Source organism: Mesoplodon bidens (assembly GCF_964165515.1).
Source record: "Mesoplodon bidens genome assembly, chromosome: 4".
Classification (NCBI taxonomy): Eukaryota; Metazoa; Chordata; class Mammalia; order Artiodactyla; family Ziphiidae; genus Mesoplodon; species Mesoplodon bidens.
Window position 1 is genome coordinate 61,834,864 of NC_138160.1, and position 17,398 is coordinate 61,852,261.

General features: G+C 40.2%; 1 protein-coding gene across 1 annotated transcript in view; it reads left to right on the top strand.

The window, feature by feature from the left end:
* Positions 1–17,398, top strand: part of IQGAP2 (IQ motif containing GTPase activating protein 2) — a 293,435-nt gene that overhangs the window by 217,933 nt on the left and 58,104 nt on the right. Inside the window, exons 14-17 of the mRNA XM_081233018.1 lie at positions 1,538–1,628; positions 7,176–7,343; positions 12,477–12,619; positions 14,673–14,843. Coding sequence (XP_081089144.1) covers positions 1,538–1,628; positions 7,176–7,343; positions 12,477–12,619; positions 14,673–14,843 — 573 coding nt within the window. The remainder of the gene's footprint in view (positions 1–1,537; positions 1,629–7,175; positions 7,344–12,476; positions 12,620–14,672; positions 14,844–17,398) is intronic.

Consider the following 17,398-nt stretch of genomic DNA (forward strand, 5'->3'; position numbering starts at 1 on the left):
TTTGTCTCATTTTCAGAGCCCTTTCCACATATATCATCTCCTGTTAGCCTCTGCGGGAAATAGGGTTGAAACCTGCCAAAGAAGCTGGTGAATGTTATTCCTCCTTCCTGCCCCCCATCCTTCTTGAGTCCTAAATGATGGAGCTGGTTCTCCATGGGTCCCATGACCTACCTTCTGTTTATTCACAGTCTTGCTTCAGGCTCTAGTACATGACACTTACTCCTACAAATAGGTTAATGCTCCCACTTTTTAAAATGAAATGTCTCGTCTTCTCTGAAAATATTTAATTTCTACTGCTAACAGAATTTACTTGTAATCTTAGACAAGTTTATATGAAACGCAGTTGCTGTCTGAAAGTCCTATTTAATTACATTCTATCAGCACCACATTTGGAGTAAGATCATCAGAATCAACCCAAAAGTAAAAACCAGTCAAGATAACTCGATACCTTTTTATTGCTGCTACCACTGCCTTCCTGAAGCGATCCTTAACTACTTGGTCTTTTCTCCGCCTGCAACTCAACACTCCTAATATAAATTAATCTCTTCTTGGCTCTTGCTAGATTGTGTATCTACAGGTAATATTGCTCTGATCACATTGTATTATAATTATATATTTTTTCTTTTCCATTATGGTTTATTACAGGATATTGAATATAGTTCCCTGTGCTATACAGTAGGACCTTGTTGTTTATCCAATAATTATAATTTGTTGATGCATCTTTCTCTCCTGCTAAACTGTTGGCTCCTTGAAGCCCATCACCATGTTTCTGTTTGGATATTTTTGTTCTTATATTTGTCCCTGTGTCTGATAAAAATTCAAGTATCATTGTTTCCCACAAATTGAAAGTATTTCCATGGCACCCTGGGCCACCTTGGAAACCACAGTTACTGAGTGATTGGGAGAGAGAGTATTTGATTGACTAAGGTAGCCAGAGAAGGCTTTTTTGGAAGAGGTGCCATTTGAATTAAGGCCTGAATGATAAGAAGAAACCAACAGCCATGCAGCTGAGGTAGAATGATGTGATCTGAAGGAGGCTGGTGTGAAAATCTGAAACAGTGAGTAGAGAAGAGTGAGGTAAAGCCAGAGGGGTCGGCAGGGCCAGATCATCAGATCCCCACAGTTCATGGGAAGGGAGTGTTGTTTCCTTCAAACTGCTGGGGAAAACCTTCTAAAGGAGTTTAAATAGAGGAATGGTGTGATGATCCGTCCCTTTTGGAGAGATCTTCTGGTTCTCTGTAGGGGACCACTGTGGTGAAAGGCAAGCTTGGAAACAATGAAAGCAAGTAGGAGATCGAAGCAGCTGTCCAGTGAAAGATGATGGGGGACTGGACTAAAGGGGTGGCCGTGGAGAAGGGAGAAGTGGTCCAATTGGGAGTCTGTTTCATCTGTAGCTTGTACAGTTTGTGGCTGTGCTGGGTAGTTGCTAAGTAAGAGTTTGTGGAGATTTTAATAAAGTGGCTCCTAAAAAGCCGTTATTAATTTTGTTTCATCATCATTCACTGTTCTTTCTTTTATTCTGTGACCATATTCTCAGGACCCTCAAAGTGCTTCTAAAATTCTTTGGCTGGATGAGATACAGCATGCGGTCAATGAGGCCAACAAGGACATGGACAAAGCAAAACGATGTAAGCCCTCACCTCCTTCTGCTGGCCGAACTTGCCTTGCTTGCGTCTGGTTATGCCCCTCAATTTTTATTTTAATTCCTAATTTTTTTTAAGTGGACCATTTTTAATTTCTGAAAAGATATGGACTCTCTTACCAATTTTAATTCTTGAATGCATATTTATACAAAAATAAGATTGATCTGTTGCACTGTTTTTAGCGGTTAGGTACTATCTCCAGCAAAATCTGAGATTGTTGCTGAACAAAATCCAGAAAGCAAAAAATAATTTCTCAACTCTTAAATTTGTAGTGTAATCAAGTCCTTTTTTATCTTGATCCTTAGAAAACTAGGCCGTTTCTGCTTATTAAATGCCTTCCATTGCAGTAGTCAGGGTTTTCCAAAAATAGAGCAACATATATTTTTTTCTCTAGAAAAAACAGAATTATATATATATATATATATATATATATATATATATATATATATAATTCTGTTTCTCTGGAAAGTATATAGTATGTGTACTATCTACTTATCTATGCACACACATATATATAGAAAGAAATAGATTTATTTTAAGAAATAGCCTCATGCAATTGTGGAGAGGCTGGCAAGTCCGAAATCTGTAGGTCAGGCTGGCAGAGGCCAGGGGACAGCACTTAATCGCCAAAGACAAGTGGGTGTGGTTATTATAATGGACGGCCGAGTCGAAGCAGTAATTAGGAAAATGTGACTCACAGAGACCTATAGAATTTGCTAATTGATCATGGTGTTCCTAGAATTGAAATAGACAGAGAGTCTACTAAGCTCTTACTTGATCTGCACAAGTGGAAGAAGAGTTCTAGGTCAGGTGAATGTAAGTAAAAAAACAGAAAGTCATGGTCCCTCCATTAGTTCCCAGACTTGAGCTATTTACAGACCCAGAACCCCCTGAATGAAGGATGGGCTGGGTCCCCTTGGGAAAGGACCCTGCTACATTACCAACATGTTATACCCTACTGTGGTGACTGTGCTGGGAGGAAAGGACATAATCAGACGTTTCAGAGATTACTGGACACTGACTCTGAACTGACACTAATTCCAGAAGACCTAAAATTTCACTGTGGTCCACCAGTCAGGGGAGGGGCTTATGGAGGTCAGATGATCACTGAGGTATTGCTAAGGTCCATCTCATAGTGGGTCTAGTGGGGCCTCAAACCCACCCTAGGATTATTTCCCCAGGTCCAAAATGCATAAATGGAGTAGACATACTCAGCAATTGGCAGAACCCACATTAGCTCAAATGATAGTTGTCCTTTTTTTTAAGCATCTATTTTCACAGAAGAATAATAAGAAAATTCACATGGCAATCTAAAATAGCATCAAGATTGATATGCTAGGGACTTCCCTGGTGGCATAATGGTTAAGAATCTGCCTGCCAATGCAGGGGAAACGGGTTCAAGCCCTGGTCCAGGAAGATCCCACATGCCCCAGAGCAACTAAGCCCATGCGCCACAACTACTGAGCCTGCGCTCTAGAGCCCGTGATCCACAACTACTGAAGCCCATGTGCCTAGAGCCTGTGCTCTGCAACAAGAGAAGCCACTGCAATGAAGAGTTGCCCATGCAGCAACGAAGACCCAACACAGCCAAAAATACATAAGTAAATAAATAATAGATTTATTTTTTTAAAATATTGATATGCTAACACTCTACATATATAAATAACCTACATAAATTAAGATCCTAAAGGTGCAGTTCATTAACCTCTCCATTCATGACATAATTAGAATCCATCCTGTTATATCAAGTCATAGTCTTGCTCCAGAGATGTGCTTTTAAACATCACAGGCATCTGTAAGGAACATCTGGTTTTTATTTCCTTAGCCTGGAAAAATATGTGTATTTCTCCAACATGAATTTTTATACCCTTAGGATCTTTGAAGTCTTTCCATTCTAGCACTCTAATCCTTTTTTTTTTTTTAATAAATCGTCATGTGAGCTTCTTGCTTTTTTATTTATTTATTTATTTTTTAATTCCTGGTTGCGCTGTGTCTTCATTGCTTCCCCGTGGGCTTTCTCTAGTCGTGGTGAGCGGGGGCTACTCTTCATGGCAGTGTGCAGGCTTCTCATTGTGGTGGCTTTTCTTGTTGCGGAGCATGGGCTCTAGGTGCGCAGGCTTCAGTAGTTGTGGCACATGGGCTCAGTAGTTGTGGCTCGCGGGCTCTAGAGCGCAGGCTCAGTAGCTGTGGCGCACGGGCTTAGTTGCTCCGCGGCATGTGGGATCTTCCCAGACCAAGGATCGAACCGTGTCCCCTGCACTGGCAGGCGGATTCTTAACCACTGTGCCACCAGGCAAGTCCCATCTAGCACTCTAGTCCTTAAGAAACAAAATAAAATTGAGTTGTGTACACAAGAGATTTAAATTTATATATAAGAAGGAAGGCAGCCGTAGTTTGAAGAAACACTTTAAAGAAATTAGATTATCATACAGGCACTCAAATAGCCTAAAAGGGTTATGATTTTTCTCTTAAAGATCAAACCAGTTTGGAAGTTATTTTATTCCTTTTTATTCTGTGTTCTGCTTATATTTGACCTGCGAATGTTAAGTTGATCCTCTTGAGACTCAACGTTTCTATTTACTACGAATATAAGAAATTTTCTCGAACGTGTGATTCTTTACTCCACACTTGCATATTTAAAATCCTTTCTTCTACTTCTGTCTTATCCCTTGAAAGAGTTGATACAGTGTCTTCTATGATATATAACAACAAATAGATGTTCTGAAGATAAAACCATCTATATTCTTATACTGAGTTGAGAATTTTCCAGTTTTATCAACAAGGAATTTAATCTTACTTTTAAAAGCATTCTTCATCCTTTGTGTGAAGACTTAAAAACAGATTCTGATCACATGTTGCAATTATCAAACCCACTCCCAGATAATTTGATAAAAGAAAATGTGCTGACCCATGTATTTTACCACAGGCAAGATTTAAAAGGGCATAGTAACTCAAGACTCCTTCGTTTTGGCCCAATGTCCATTTTCACTGGAGCATCCTGCTTTCTTAAAGTAGGTTTTTCTCCATTTTTGACTCCTTAGAGCAATGTTTTTCAGCCTTTTTCCATTACTGCACCCTAAGGAATCTTTCTAGCCTTTTTTTTTCGATGGTGCTCTTTACCATGACATTTTAATACCACAGATATATTGTCTACCTCTTTATGTGCCATGTGTAGATCTGTGCTTTTATACATAAAAAGATTTTTTACTTTCTCCTCCTAAGAACCCACGTAAAGCAAACATATTTTTGGATCTCTTAGGAGATTTGGGGGAGGTTTTCTTCATTTGTTCCATAGCAGAAACATACCTGACTTTCCAGATACCATTTATCTGTCATTCTCAACTATCTGGAACTTAATTACAACGCATAGATTAAGAAAAAAGCAAGCAAAATGGCTGTCTCAAAGCCTGTGTACTACAACTGATTTTCTCAACTCAGTGGGGACCACCTGGACAGCTACTTTGAGCCTGTTTGTTTGTTTATTTATTTATTTATTTATTTATTTATTTATTGTGGTACGCGGGCCTCTCACTGTTGTGGCCTCTCCTGTTGCGGAGCACAGGCTCCGGACGCACAGGCTCAGCGGCCATGGCTCACGGGCCCAGCCGCTCCGCGGCATGTGGGATCTTCCTGGACCAGGGCACGAACCCGTGTTCCCTGCATCGGCAGGCAGACTCTCAACCACTGCACCACCAGGGAAGCCCGAACCTGTTTATTCTTATCTTCGGCATAAAGCTAATCTCTTGGTTGTATCTCTTCCCAGCTCAGAAGCCAGGACCTACCATTAGGTGTTTGGGCTGCCCCATGCAGGCACTCAGACAGGAGCAAGAGGTGATAACTGACAGTGACATTAGAGGAAAACTAAAAAGAAGAGGAATTTGAGGCCATTTAGTGCAGGAGCAAAGCAACCCCAACACCTCCATAAGTCATTGAAGTTACCACTCACCGTATTACAGCGCAGTATAATTTTAATGACATGAAGGACTCTTCTGGCAGCTCTCGGCAAATGTTAAGCGCCTGATACGTACCAGGGACTGTTGGTACAGTGATGAGCAGGATAGAAACTGTTCTGTTAGGGTTTTTACAGGGGCTTTAGATTTTCGTGGCGCATGATTCTGTTAAGATGGAGGTTGGCACCTAAAGGAGTCAGCTTCAGTTATCTGGAAGATTAACCCAGGGACCCACTGCTTACACATCAATACATACATCTGCAAGAAATGTATGCCCACGTAATATCCACCTTTTAAGGAAATCAGCATTTCACTGGCTTCGATGAAGCTGTCGGATGTAATTCACGTGAGGATCCTTTGTCATTTCCTTGTTCTTTCCACATCTCTCAGACCACAGACATCTCCAACACCAGTACGGCCTTCTTCTTGTTCTGCAAAGCTTTCCTGCAGAAGAGGAAAGGGGGGCACCTTACCCGTTCCCATTAACTTTATATGTGAAAGAACCTACTGCTGTAGCTTTAGTTCAGCAACGACTGGAGTTGGCTGTGGGAGGTCTTTATTCTTCACGTGCTCCTTGAGATTTGCATGACGTGGACTCATGGCTGTCGAAAGTCAGACTCTGTTTTTCTTACCACGTCAGCCTTCACAGTTCTATGCACGTGTGAACATACTTTGATGACAGCAATACACCATTTAGCATTTGTATGGCAGAGTTTGACGTGTGTTTAAAAAGAAAGAAAGAAAGAAAATCCATCTCTCTCCTCTCTTTTCATCAAGATGTTTTTTCATCTAGAGAGTGTTTAACCTGGTTTCTTCCATTTTTTTTGTTCTGCCTTGCTAACTCAGTACATTTATAGGTTGTGAAGACAGTAGGTCCATTGGTTGGGCCAGAATATCCTTACCTGGAACTAAAATAGATGATAAAGGATTCACCGTGTTAGCTTTCTTGAGGCAACCAAGAGTCCAGTGAGGTTTTATTTGTGGGGAGAGGCAGAAATATGAAATGGGATAACATGCTTTCTAGGTCTAAATTGGTTCCAGAATTAAGTTTCTGGACTCCACTGCACATATCCACGAGCTGTGCCTGTTGCCTTTCTAGAACATTCATTCAGGTTGCTAAGGACAATCTTAAAAGTATACTTTCACTATACCAGAGAATTTCAGGATTTCTGTGGCTTGGATAGCATTTTACTTATTCTAAAATAAATATATGTCTTCATAAAGCTAGTTCTCAAATACAGATTAGTGACCTGCCTAAGGGCTGCATATCTACTGTCAATATGTGTGTGTCCCCCCCCCCCATTTCACAGATCACCATGGTGAGCAGAACCTAGTACCTTGATATCACACAAGAGTAACCAGGAAATACTGCGATTTTTGATAAACAGTGCTCCTATGGGATTTTATTCCTCTTAACAACCTGAGCAGTTGGTGACTCTCTGGGGCATATGTAGTGCATACTCTCAAAGGGTAAACAGGTTTAATACCAGTGCATTCCTAAAAGGTTGAATTATATCTTTGCATGCCTCTAGGGTGAGTAGAAGATAACGATTAACAGAAACATTTATTTTTCATTTTGCAGGGGTTACACTGGTCGTTGATGTTAATCAGTTTTTGGAGAAGGGAAAGCAAAGTGATATTTTGTCTGTTTTGAAGTCTGCTGTTGGTAATACAAACGATATAGTGCCCGAATGTGCTGACAGGTACTATGACACCCTTGCGAAGGCAAAAGAGCAAAAATCTAAAAGTGGTAAGCTTCTTCATCATTTAGCACAAATTAAATTGGCATTTTGAATATGATGGTTTCTGTGGTATTGTGTTACCTTAATTTTAAGACAGATAATCGCTTTCAAATGAACGTTTCTGAAATGTTTATCATCTCTGGCAAAGGAAATTTTTTAGGTGTTGCTTTTCCTTTTTTGTCTCTTGGAAAGCTGTGATTAACTTGATGGCTGTGTGTGGGTGCCATATACTTGAGAAAATACAGTATTAAAGGAGACTTTACAGAAAGTAGGGCAGATATAGGGTAACCTCCTCAAAGACATCTCCTGCTTTCCTTTAAAAGAGTTATTGTCTTTCTCTCAAACCTTAATCCTTGTCCTTTTGCCCCAGAGTCCCCATGCTTCTAAAGTGGAGTTCTGATAGTGTCTGTCATAATGAAAGAGTCATATCCAAGTGTATGGATCTTGGAAATAAATACTGGAATCGCTTCTCAAAAAAAAAAAAAAAAAGAAGAAGAAGACTTTGCTTCCTATAGATCTTGCTGTTGAGCCATCCCTCTAGTGGTACAAACTGATTTTTACACTAATATTTCTCTCCATCCTTTTTGAAACAAATGACACATTATTATACAATATTAAGTGGAAGTAAAAAGTAATTTTGAAAGTACAAAATAAGCAGCAAATTGGTCTTGAAGAGCCTTGGCATATATTTATGCCTGTACAATCCAATGGCAGATCATGAAATATTAGCTGTGGAAACTGTGTTTTAGATCATGAGTTTAAGACTCATTTTTCAGATTTAGAAAATCACCTTAATGACATTTTGGACAGAGGGAGAAAATGACAAATCCAAGGAGATTAAGTTTTGGCAGAGATAATCCATCATCTCTTTAGTAGATTTTTGTTGAGCACTTGCTATGTCCTAGTGTCAAGGATCAAGGTGTCTCCTGACTCTTAGGCTGGTATTTACTTGTACCACATGATGGGTCATGTACATAGTACTTTTCATCTTTAGGAAACTGCTGTGACAATATATGGCCTTAGAAGTGGAACTTAAGGAACAAAAAAAAAATTTTTTTTTTTTTTTAGTTCACTGGAAGTCTGTCCAAAAGTACCCTATGTACTTCCTTGTAAATTAGTCTGATGTATTTCTAACTTGGGAATTCTACCCTCCAATTCCGCAAATTTTCTGTTAATGAAATGGAAATGGGACTACTGGCCATCCTCTCCCACTTGGCTCCTGATCACCCTTGAGCCTCTCTCTGTTCCCTTCACAACCCTTCATCAGGAGTTACTGTAGTGCCCCTACCTCATCCTTTATGAGGAAAGAATTGTACAACTGTATTTATGCAGGGGTGAGTTTCTAGAGATGACCCATCATAATTTCAAAATCATCCTGGCCCAAACTTAGTTTTTTATCTTCTTTTCCCTAAACTTGCCTACTCCTCTTCCCAAGTGCCATGTCCTGGTCAGTAAAGAAAAAGTGTCCCGAGGTAGCCAATTTAGAAACCTAGGAGATACCTTAGATTAATTTTTTTCTGGAAACAAAAAGAGAGTTGGGACTTTGTTAGAGATTGTGTTGAAGCTGTAGATCAATTTGAAGCATATTGCCATCTTAAAAATATTAAGTCTTCTGATCCATGTACATGGTATGTCTTTGCTTTTAATTAGGTCTTTAATTCTTTCAACAATGTTTTGCAGTTTTCAATGTATAGGGCTTGCATTTCTTTAGTTGCATTTATTCCTATGTATTTTATTAATTTTGATGCCATTGTAAATGTTGTTTTCTTAATTTCACTTTGGGGTTGTTTATTGCTCACATATAGAAATATAATTGATTTTTTTATTGAGATATATCACATACCATAAAATTCACTCTTTTAAGGTGTGAAATTCAGAAGTTTTTAGTTAACACTAAAAACACCACCAGTAGTTAATTTGCCTTTTAATAAAGGATATGTTTCCTTATAATAAACAAAGCCCTTACCAATTACCCATTGCTCCCCACCCCCAACTTTCAGCCCCAGGCTATTGCTAATCTACTCTCTGTTTCTCTGATTTTGCCTCTTCTGGACATTTCATATAAATTAAATCATACTGTGTTTGGCTTCTTTCACATAGTGTAATGTTTTCAAAGTTCAACCATGTTGTAGCACGTATCAGCTCCTCATTTCTTTTTATGGCTGATCATATTCCATTGTATGTGTATGCCACATTTTGTTTATCCATTCATCAGTTGATAGAATTTAGATTTTTTTCCTCCAGTTTTGGCTATCCTGAATAATACTTCTGTGAACATTTGTATACAAACTTTTGTGTGGGCATATTTTCATAAAATTGATTTGTGTATATTGATTTTGTATCCTGCAACCTTCCTGGACTCATTTATTCTAATAGTTTTTTAGTGGATTCTTGGGCTGCCACCTGTTGTTATAAATAAAGTTTTATTGTAATTCAGCCACACTCATTAATTTACATATCATCTCTGCCTGCTTTCATGCTACAGTGGCAGAGTCAAGTAGTTGTATGAGAGACCTGTAGCACACAAGACTGAAAATATTTACTCTCTGGCCCTTTATAGAAAAAGATTGCCAACCCCTGTTCTAGAAGGAAGAGGAAAAACTTTCTAGCCAATTAAAGACTAACTTTCATTCCCAATAGAACTGTGAACATTGTTTGGGGGAGTGAACAGGTTGACTTATTCTTACTCTTTCACCTCTGACTCTAGGATGTCTATTTTTTCCCAAACAAGCGTTCACTCTTTGGTAGATCACTCAGCCTTATCGTTCAGTTTAGGTCTTATATAGGTATGATTTTGTCTGGAAGGCATCTAGAAAGTATGCTTCCTTATAGAATGCTCTCCACCTCTTAAGTCACGGGTATCTTTCTCTTGTATGGTTCCTCAAAGGCCCGTAATTAGTCTTTTCCCTAAGTAACAAACCAACTGCATTTCTCCTATTCTGGAGATGCCCTCCTCAGCCTTTGATCTGACTCTAAACTCATACTTGATGTGAAAATGATAAAATTCTCTTTTTCTATTATCCACTGACATCCCAACTCAAATAACCCTTACAGTGCCAATGTGGTTGTCTTTTATTTATTTATTTATTTATTATCTTTATTTTTGGCTGCATTGGGTCTTCGTTGCTGAATACGGGCTTTCTCTAGTTGCGGCAAGCAGGGGCTATTCTTCATTGCAGTGGTGTGTGGGCTTCTCATTGCGGTGGCTTCTCTTGTTGGAGAGCACAGGCTCTAGGCGTGCAGGCTTCAGTAGTTGTGGCACGGGGGCTCAGTAGTTGTGGCTCACAGCTTAGTTGCTCCGTGGCATGTGGGATCTTTCTGGACCAGGGCTCAAACCCGTGTCCCCCTGCATTGGCAGGCAGATTCTTAACCACTGTGCCACCAGGGAAATCCCAATGTGGTTGGCTTTTAACCAACTAAGAACTTTTTACTTCTCAGTTCTTATGAAAATAAAACATACCCATTTTCACCATCTTTATTTGCTTTCTTTCCTTCCCACTGAGAGAGTTGCCTTAAAAAGGGTTTTCATTCTTCTGAAAGCACTTGTGAATCTGACAACTGTTGGTGATTGAAAATAAAATGATTACTTGTGATCATCCTAATTTGACTATACAATATATTTTCTAGTAGACCAGCATTTCTAAACAGATAACAACTGCCTGACTGCCCATTTGAAGAGAGATATATCTCTGTTCCTGGGCATTGACAGAACAGTTGAGGGGCATTAAAAACCAAGTAAAGAATCAACACACAAAACCAAACAAAGATTCAACACACATTAAATCAACACGCCTTAAAGTTATCTCTGCTTAGATATTTGAATCCATTTAATTATTCTTTGAGGAAATTCAGTCAAATTTTGATTTACCTGTAAAGGCAATTGGTCTAATGCCCACTTGGCAGCAGTTGGCTTAGCTTGGTCAGAAGTTTCTGTTTTTATTTTTATTGTTGTTTTTAGCTCTCTGATCTGGGACAAGAATCATAACCATTCAACAAAATAAAGATTGCTAAATAGGAAGTATAGCCCATAAATTCGTGAGGAGATATTCTTCTTGGCCAGTTTAAGCCGTGACTGCCATAGTTGTGTTTTATTTTTTTCTAGTATCCATCCCACGCCCCACCCCCAAAATTAAGTTCTTTCAACATTTTTTTTCTGCTTTTGTGTGGTTGTGTAGAGCAAGATGAGTCAGAGGGACCAGGAATTTTCCTTTTCCCTGCTTAGTGACCTCAGAGGTTGTGTATGCCATTTTGTGCTTTGAATAAAGTTGTCTGCAAAGATGAGTCACTTCTGCTTTGGTTTAATGCAGATCATTAAATAATGGGTTCTCGGGACTTCCCTGGTGGTGCAGTGGTTAAGAATCCGCCTGCCAGTGCAGGGGACATGGGTTGCATCCCTGGTCCAGGAAGATCCCACATGCTGCAGAACAACTAAGCCCGTGCGCCACAACTACTGAGCCTGTGCTCTAGAGCTCAGGAGCCACAACTACTGAGTCCGCGAGCCACAACTACTGAAGCCCGTGCGCCTGGAGCCCGTACTCCACAACAAGAGAAGCCACTGCAATAAGAAGCCCATGCACCACAACAAAGAGTAGCCCCCGGTCACCGCAACTAGAGAAAGCCTGCGTGCAGCAACGAAGACCCAACACAGCCAAAAATTACTTAGTTAATTAATTTTTTTAAATAATAATAATGGATTCTCCTTAAATAATGGGTCATAGCCCTTGTAGGTCACTCGTTTTCAAAGAAGTTGCTGGAAGCCTTTCTAAACAAAGACAGTTCTTCCTCATCAGTCTCCCCTGTCTCCTTGTGTTGCTATTCACATCTACCTGGGGTATCCATCCTTGTTTGCTTTTCCTTCTTGTTGGCCATTTGCAACCCTTTTCATCCTCATGAAAAATTTGGTATGCAGAGCCAGCATTAGACATTACTCTCTCCTCCTTTTTCTTTGGCTTAGCAGGGAGCTGCCATTGAATACATAGAATTCATTCCATTTTAATGAGTCCTTGCTAATGATTTTAACACACTATCTGAATGTTTGGTGAAAAACATATTCATTCAATTAATTTACTTATTGAAGAAACTACATTAATGTTGAAAGTTTCCATGTTCCTCTCTGGAATTTAACAAACCTTTTTCTTTAGTGTCTACTGAAGGTTCGTGGCTCAAACTCAACCTGCAAGAGAAATATGATTACTACTACAACATCGATTCAAAAGAGAGTTCCTGGGTCACACCTGACTCCTGCTTGCTTAAAGAATCATGGCTCATGGGAAAAGAAATTGAGGTAGGAGGTTGGTGTTTGATGGGAAGGTGTACTATATAAAGATAAGTGTGATGGCTTTTCTACTTTTGAATCATGGAATTGATGGGAAGAACTAATTTATTTAAAGACTGGATAGGGAGTCAAGTCTTCATGAACTACAGTTGGATGTGGCTGCATGGTTACTAACTTTTAGAACGTTTTCCATATGTCAGAGCAACACCAAACAGAACTAGGGGAATAAAACTCTTGCAGCTTCTTTAGGATGACAGATTATCCTAAGAAATCAATCTCCAGGTTTTCCTTGACATCAAAGCTCAATTAGTGGTAATTCCTTGGTTGTAAGTATTCAAAATGTCTTATTTCTTTCCCCCCAACCTCAACCCCTAACAAAGATACATAGGTCCATTAAAGTGAATAATGCTTCCCCAGGAGAAATACTCTTGAAGGAATGTTCACCAAGATTGCTTTGGACTTGAGACCAAAGGTTGGACCTGGAAGATGTGAAAATTGCTCTTTGATCCAGGCATTGTAGTGTGTTTAAAGAGAAAATACTTCTAATAATTGAGTTCCGTCTTGAAAAAAATAGAACTCACAAATGTAGATCTTATAGAACTGTTCACAGTCACCAGCATCAAAGATACTGCAGGGTAGCAGTATTGTGGACAGAATCACGGGTGCGGTATTTGCCAAAACTCGGAGAAAAAACTGTGGCTTGGGGATGACAATGCCACAGAAATCCTGAATGACAAGAAGATAGTGAAAAACATATTTATTAACTAATTTCAAATGTGTAAAGTTCCCAGAGTTTATAGGAAAATGGCATTGTGGAAATGAACTATTAGTGCTGCTTTGTTGAAAAATGAAATTATGGCCAGTATTTAAAAACCATATGCTCTCATTGAAAGGATATGTCAAACTGTGAAGAAGCAGCATTGAAGGGTTAAACTCAGAGCCAGAACTGCTCGTGTGGCATCCAAAGATGCCCTAGGTATAACTTTGTGAAGTGGAGTATCAGGATTAATAAAAGGTGGAGGGTCTATGCTGTTAAAAAAAAAAAGAATTCTAGTCAATCTGAAATTACTGAATTTATTCAAGAATGTACATATGTCTTCTTAAAAATATTTATGCATCTTTTATATGATTTCACTTTTAATTGTTTAAATTAACCATCCACTGAGTCCAGTCACACTGGATAAGAGTCGTCTGCCATAGAAGCGAGTCCAGTCTTTGCTTGCGTCTCTCAAAGAACATAAAAGTAAACCCAGTTCATCATCCACATGAAGACTTCTCACAATCCCCCTTCTTCCTTTTTTTTCTCATTCATCTAGGTTTCCCTGTCTGCCCTCAATAGCACTTATCTTTCCTCTCCCACCGCCTTTTCTTCTGCTCCAAGTCTTTTATTTTCTCCCGAGTTTATTTTGAGTTTTCCCCTACTCATTTCAGGGATCTGCTTCCTCTGGCCTGGGCAAGAAAAGCCCAAGGACTTCATGGGCACTGCAGTCTTTCCTCAGGAGAGGGAGGAGGTGATGCATACTCTTCCTGTAATCATCCTTGTCTCTTTTACACTCTGAGGAGACCAGGCCTCTTGCCTGGTCCCTGCCAGCATCATCTATACACCTCTACCTCCAAATCCTGAGACCATTCAACCTCATTCTCATACCATCTTAGCACAAAGTTCAGAGGATTCCAGAACTGTATCACTAGAGAGAAGCTGAGCCAGTTCATCCCTCGGCTCTGGTCAGATCTTTTTTTTTTTTTTTTTTGCGGTATGCGGGCCTCTCACTGTTGTGGCCTCTCCCGTTGTGGAGCACAGGCTCCGGACGCGCAGGCTCACGGGCCCAGCCGCTCCGCGGCATGTGGGATTTTCCCGGACCGGGGCACGAACCTGTGTCCTCTGCATCGGCAGGCGGACTCTCAACCACTGCACCACCAGGGTAGCCCCCAGATCTTTTTTACACCAAGCCAGAAAGAGCTATGCAGATCATTTTCTGAAAGATAAAATTTCCAGAAGCTGTTCTCTATGCTCCTTTCATCTGATGTGTGAAGTGTAACCATGAGAAATATCTCTTTCCAGGACATTATTGAGGAAGTTACAGCAGGTTACATTCGTGAGAAGATGTGGTCCGCTACCGAAGATATGCTTCTGCGCTTTCAAGCCACAACCTCAGGACCCCTCCTTAGGAAAGAGTATGAAGCTAGAAAATCATTTTTGTATGAACAAGAAGAGCATGTGACCAAAGTACAGGTATGTGAGTCACCTTCCACTCGTTACAGAAAACTGTCATTCCATGAAAATGTTATTTGATAATAGGACAGTCAACTACCAGCATTCTAATAAACAAATGTGACTGCAGATTTTGTCCTTAATCAGTGCCCCTGAGTCTACCTTATTGAAGACTCCGAGATGGGAAGAATGTTGGATGATTTTTCACCTGTGGTCTTCTGGAAAGTATTCAGGACACTGTGAATAGTCAGAGTCAGGGGAATACCTGAGATCAGAGTTGAAATCCTGTTTCTCTAAAAAGGCGGATATCCTTGTGTCACCTACTGTCTGACCTCAGGCGCTTTTGAATTGGTTTCTTAGGGGCTAGTGGATGTTGAGTGGCGTCTGAATTTCTATGCTCTTGTAGCCTAAAGAACAGAATAGCTCATGAAATAGATGTAGCATCTCTGAAGCTATCTTCCCTCTTATATAATCTCCTTCTTCATTCAGGCCTGCAAGAGGCATCCTCATTGCCAACCTTTTTCTTCTTAAGCTTGCATGACTTGTCCGAATGTTCTGGTTGGCAGGAGAGGAACTTGCTAGATTTAGATGTTTCTATTCTGTGTTCCCCTAGCATCCTCTCTCAGCCACCACACTGGTTTCCAAAAGGCCGTGTGTTTGTTCCTTTTTCTGTATCCAAAGTGATACTGTTATTGATGGGCAGAGTTTGGTGGCTTTTTGCTTTGGCCAGTAACTATTAAATTTCCGAAACTGAAAGGTTGTAAGTTGAAGGGCTTCTCTTTGGTGATCATTGGCGTACTGATCTGCTTCCCCACCTAACTATAATATTGTGCAGGGCAGAAGATGAGTTTTAAAACTTTTGTATTCTTGTGTCTTGCATATGATAGGTGCTCAAATATCTGAGTTTGCTCAGAGCTTAAGATGTTAGAAGGCAGGAATGATTAATTTTTTTAAAGAAATTTCTTCTATAAGCTTGATACTCAGGCTTCACTGGTGGTGCAGTGGTTAAGAATCTGCCTGCCAATGCAGGGGACACGGGTTCGAGCCCTGGTCCGGGAGGATCCCACATGCCGCGGAGCGGCTAGGCCCGTGAGCCATGGCTGCTGAGCCTGCACTCTAGAGCCCGCGAGCCACAACTACTGAAGCCTGCGCACCTAGAGCCCATGCTCTGCAACAAGAGAAGCCACCCTAATGAGAAGCCCATGCACTGCAACAAAGAGTAGCCCCTGCTTGCTGCAACTAGAGAAAGCCCGTGCACAGCAATGGAGACCCAATGCAGCCAAAAATCAAATAAATAAAATAACTAAATAAAAAAAAAATACTTGATACTCAAAGGATTTTTCTAGGTGAACCCGTAAGTTTTCCAGTTTATTCCTTCTTTAAATAAATGGTAGACAGAACACACAGGAAGTGAACAAAATCTTAAGTATAACATCATCTACACTGATGCTGAGGCTCTATTTTTGCACAAAATTCGAAGAGTGTTAGCCAGTGTGACACAATTTGGACCAACCTCAAGCTCTCCAGTCTGCCCAGAGCTGTGTTATAGTTGCAAGACACTCTAAAGAGCCCTCTAGTATAAAATCCGCCCGATATTAGGACCTAGGGCTAAAATCATGAGAGAGCTGGGGAAAAGACAGAAACAGTCACCTGGAGCCTTTCCTCCCCACCTCAGTGGAAGCAGCAGTATTGAAGAAGAAGCCATTACACTATGAAGTCACCCCGTGATGACTTCTTTCCCCCTGCTTCTGACAGTTTTCTAACAAGGAGGGCATGAGGTCTAAAGTCAGGCTATAGCCTGGAGATGAATATGGTCTGACCCAGAAAACCAGAAGACCATGAACCAAAGGGCATCATGCTAATCTCATTTTTTGCCGAAGTGGCTGATTCATTCCAAATTGGGGGAATGATGTCAAATCTGAAGATTTCCCCTCTGTGGAACAGCTCAAACTTCTTAGCTGGTTGCATCAACCCCAGACAGAGTAGTCTCAATAAATTCAGAGAAAAAGCTCCCAGGCTGAGGGCAACCACACCCCAGCTCCACTGTGCTACCACCGACAGTCTCCTCCCAAGGAACTAGATATGGTACAGAGAGTATATGTCATCAGTAGCCAATCCTTTGTCTCAAGTGCTTAGGGGACAATTCAGAAGGTGGCCAAGTAAACACAGAGGAAGGTAATGAGAATCTATTATAACCATATTATATTTGAACAGTAAGAAAGCCCTGATAAAATGGCCAACATTTAAGAAGAGAGCTGGAAAAAAATTCCAAACAAAAATGAAAATTTTGTAGCAAAAAAAAAAAGAAAAATGGATATAAGTTGTAAACCATAGGTTAACATCTAAGGATTCTCATATTCCAGGAGGCAGAAGAAATTTTTATACTGAAACTGCTTTATGCTTTTAAGAAATTTAATAAGATGCATGGACTTAATGAAACAAGACAGCATGATAAAATGAAAAGATAACCCATAGCTACAGAGAGGAAGAAAAATGGCATCCTAGAATGTGAATGAACTTATAACTGCAGAATGTAGAACAGACACTGAAAATGATTGAAACACGTGGAGAACTTG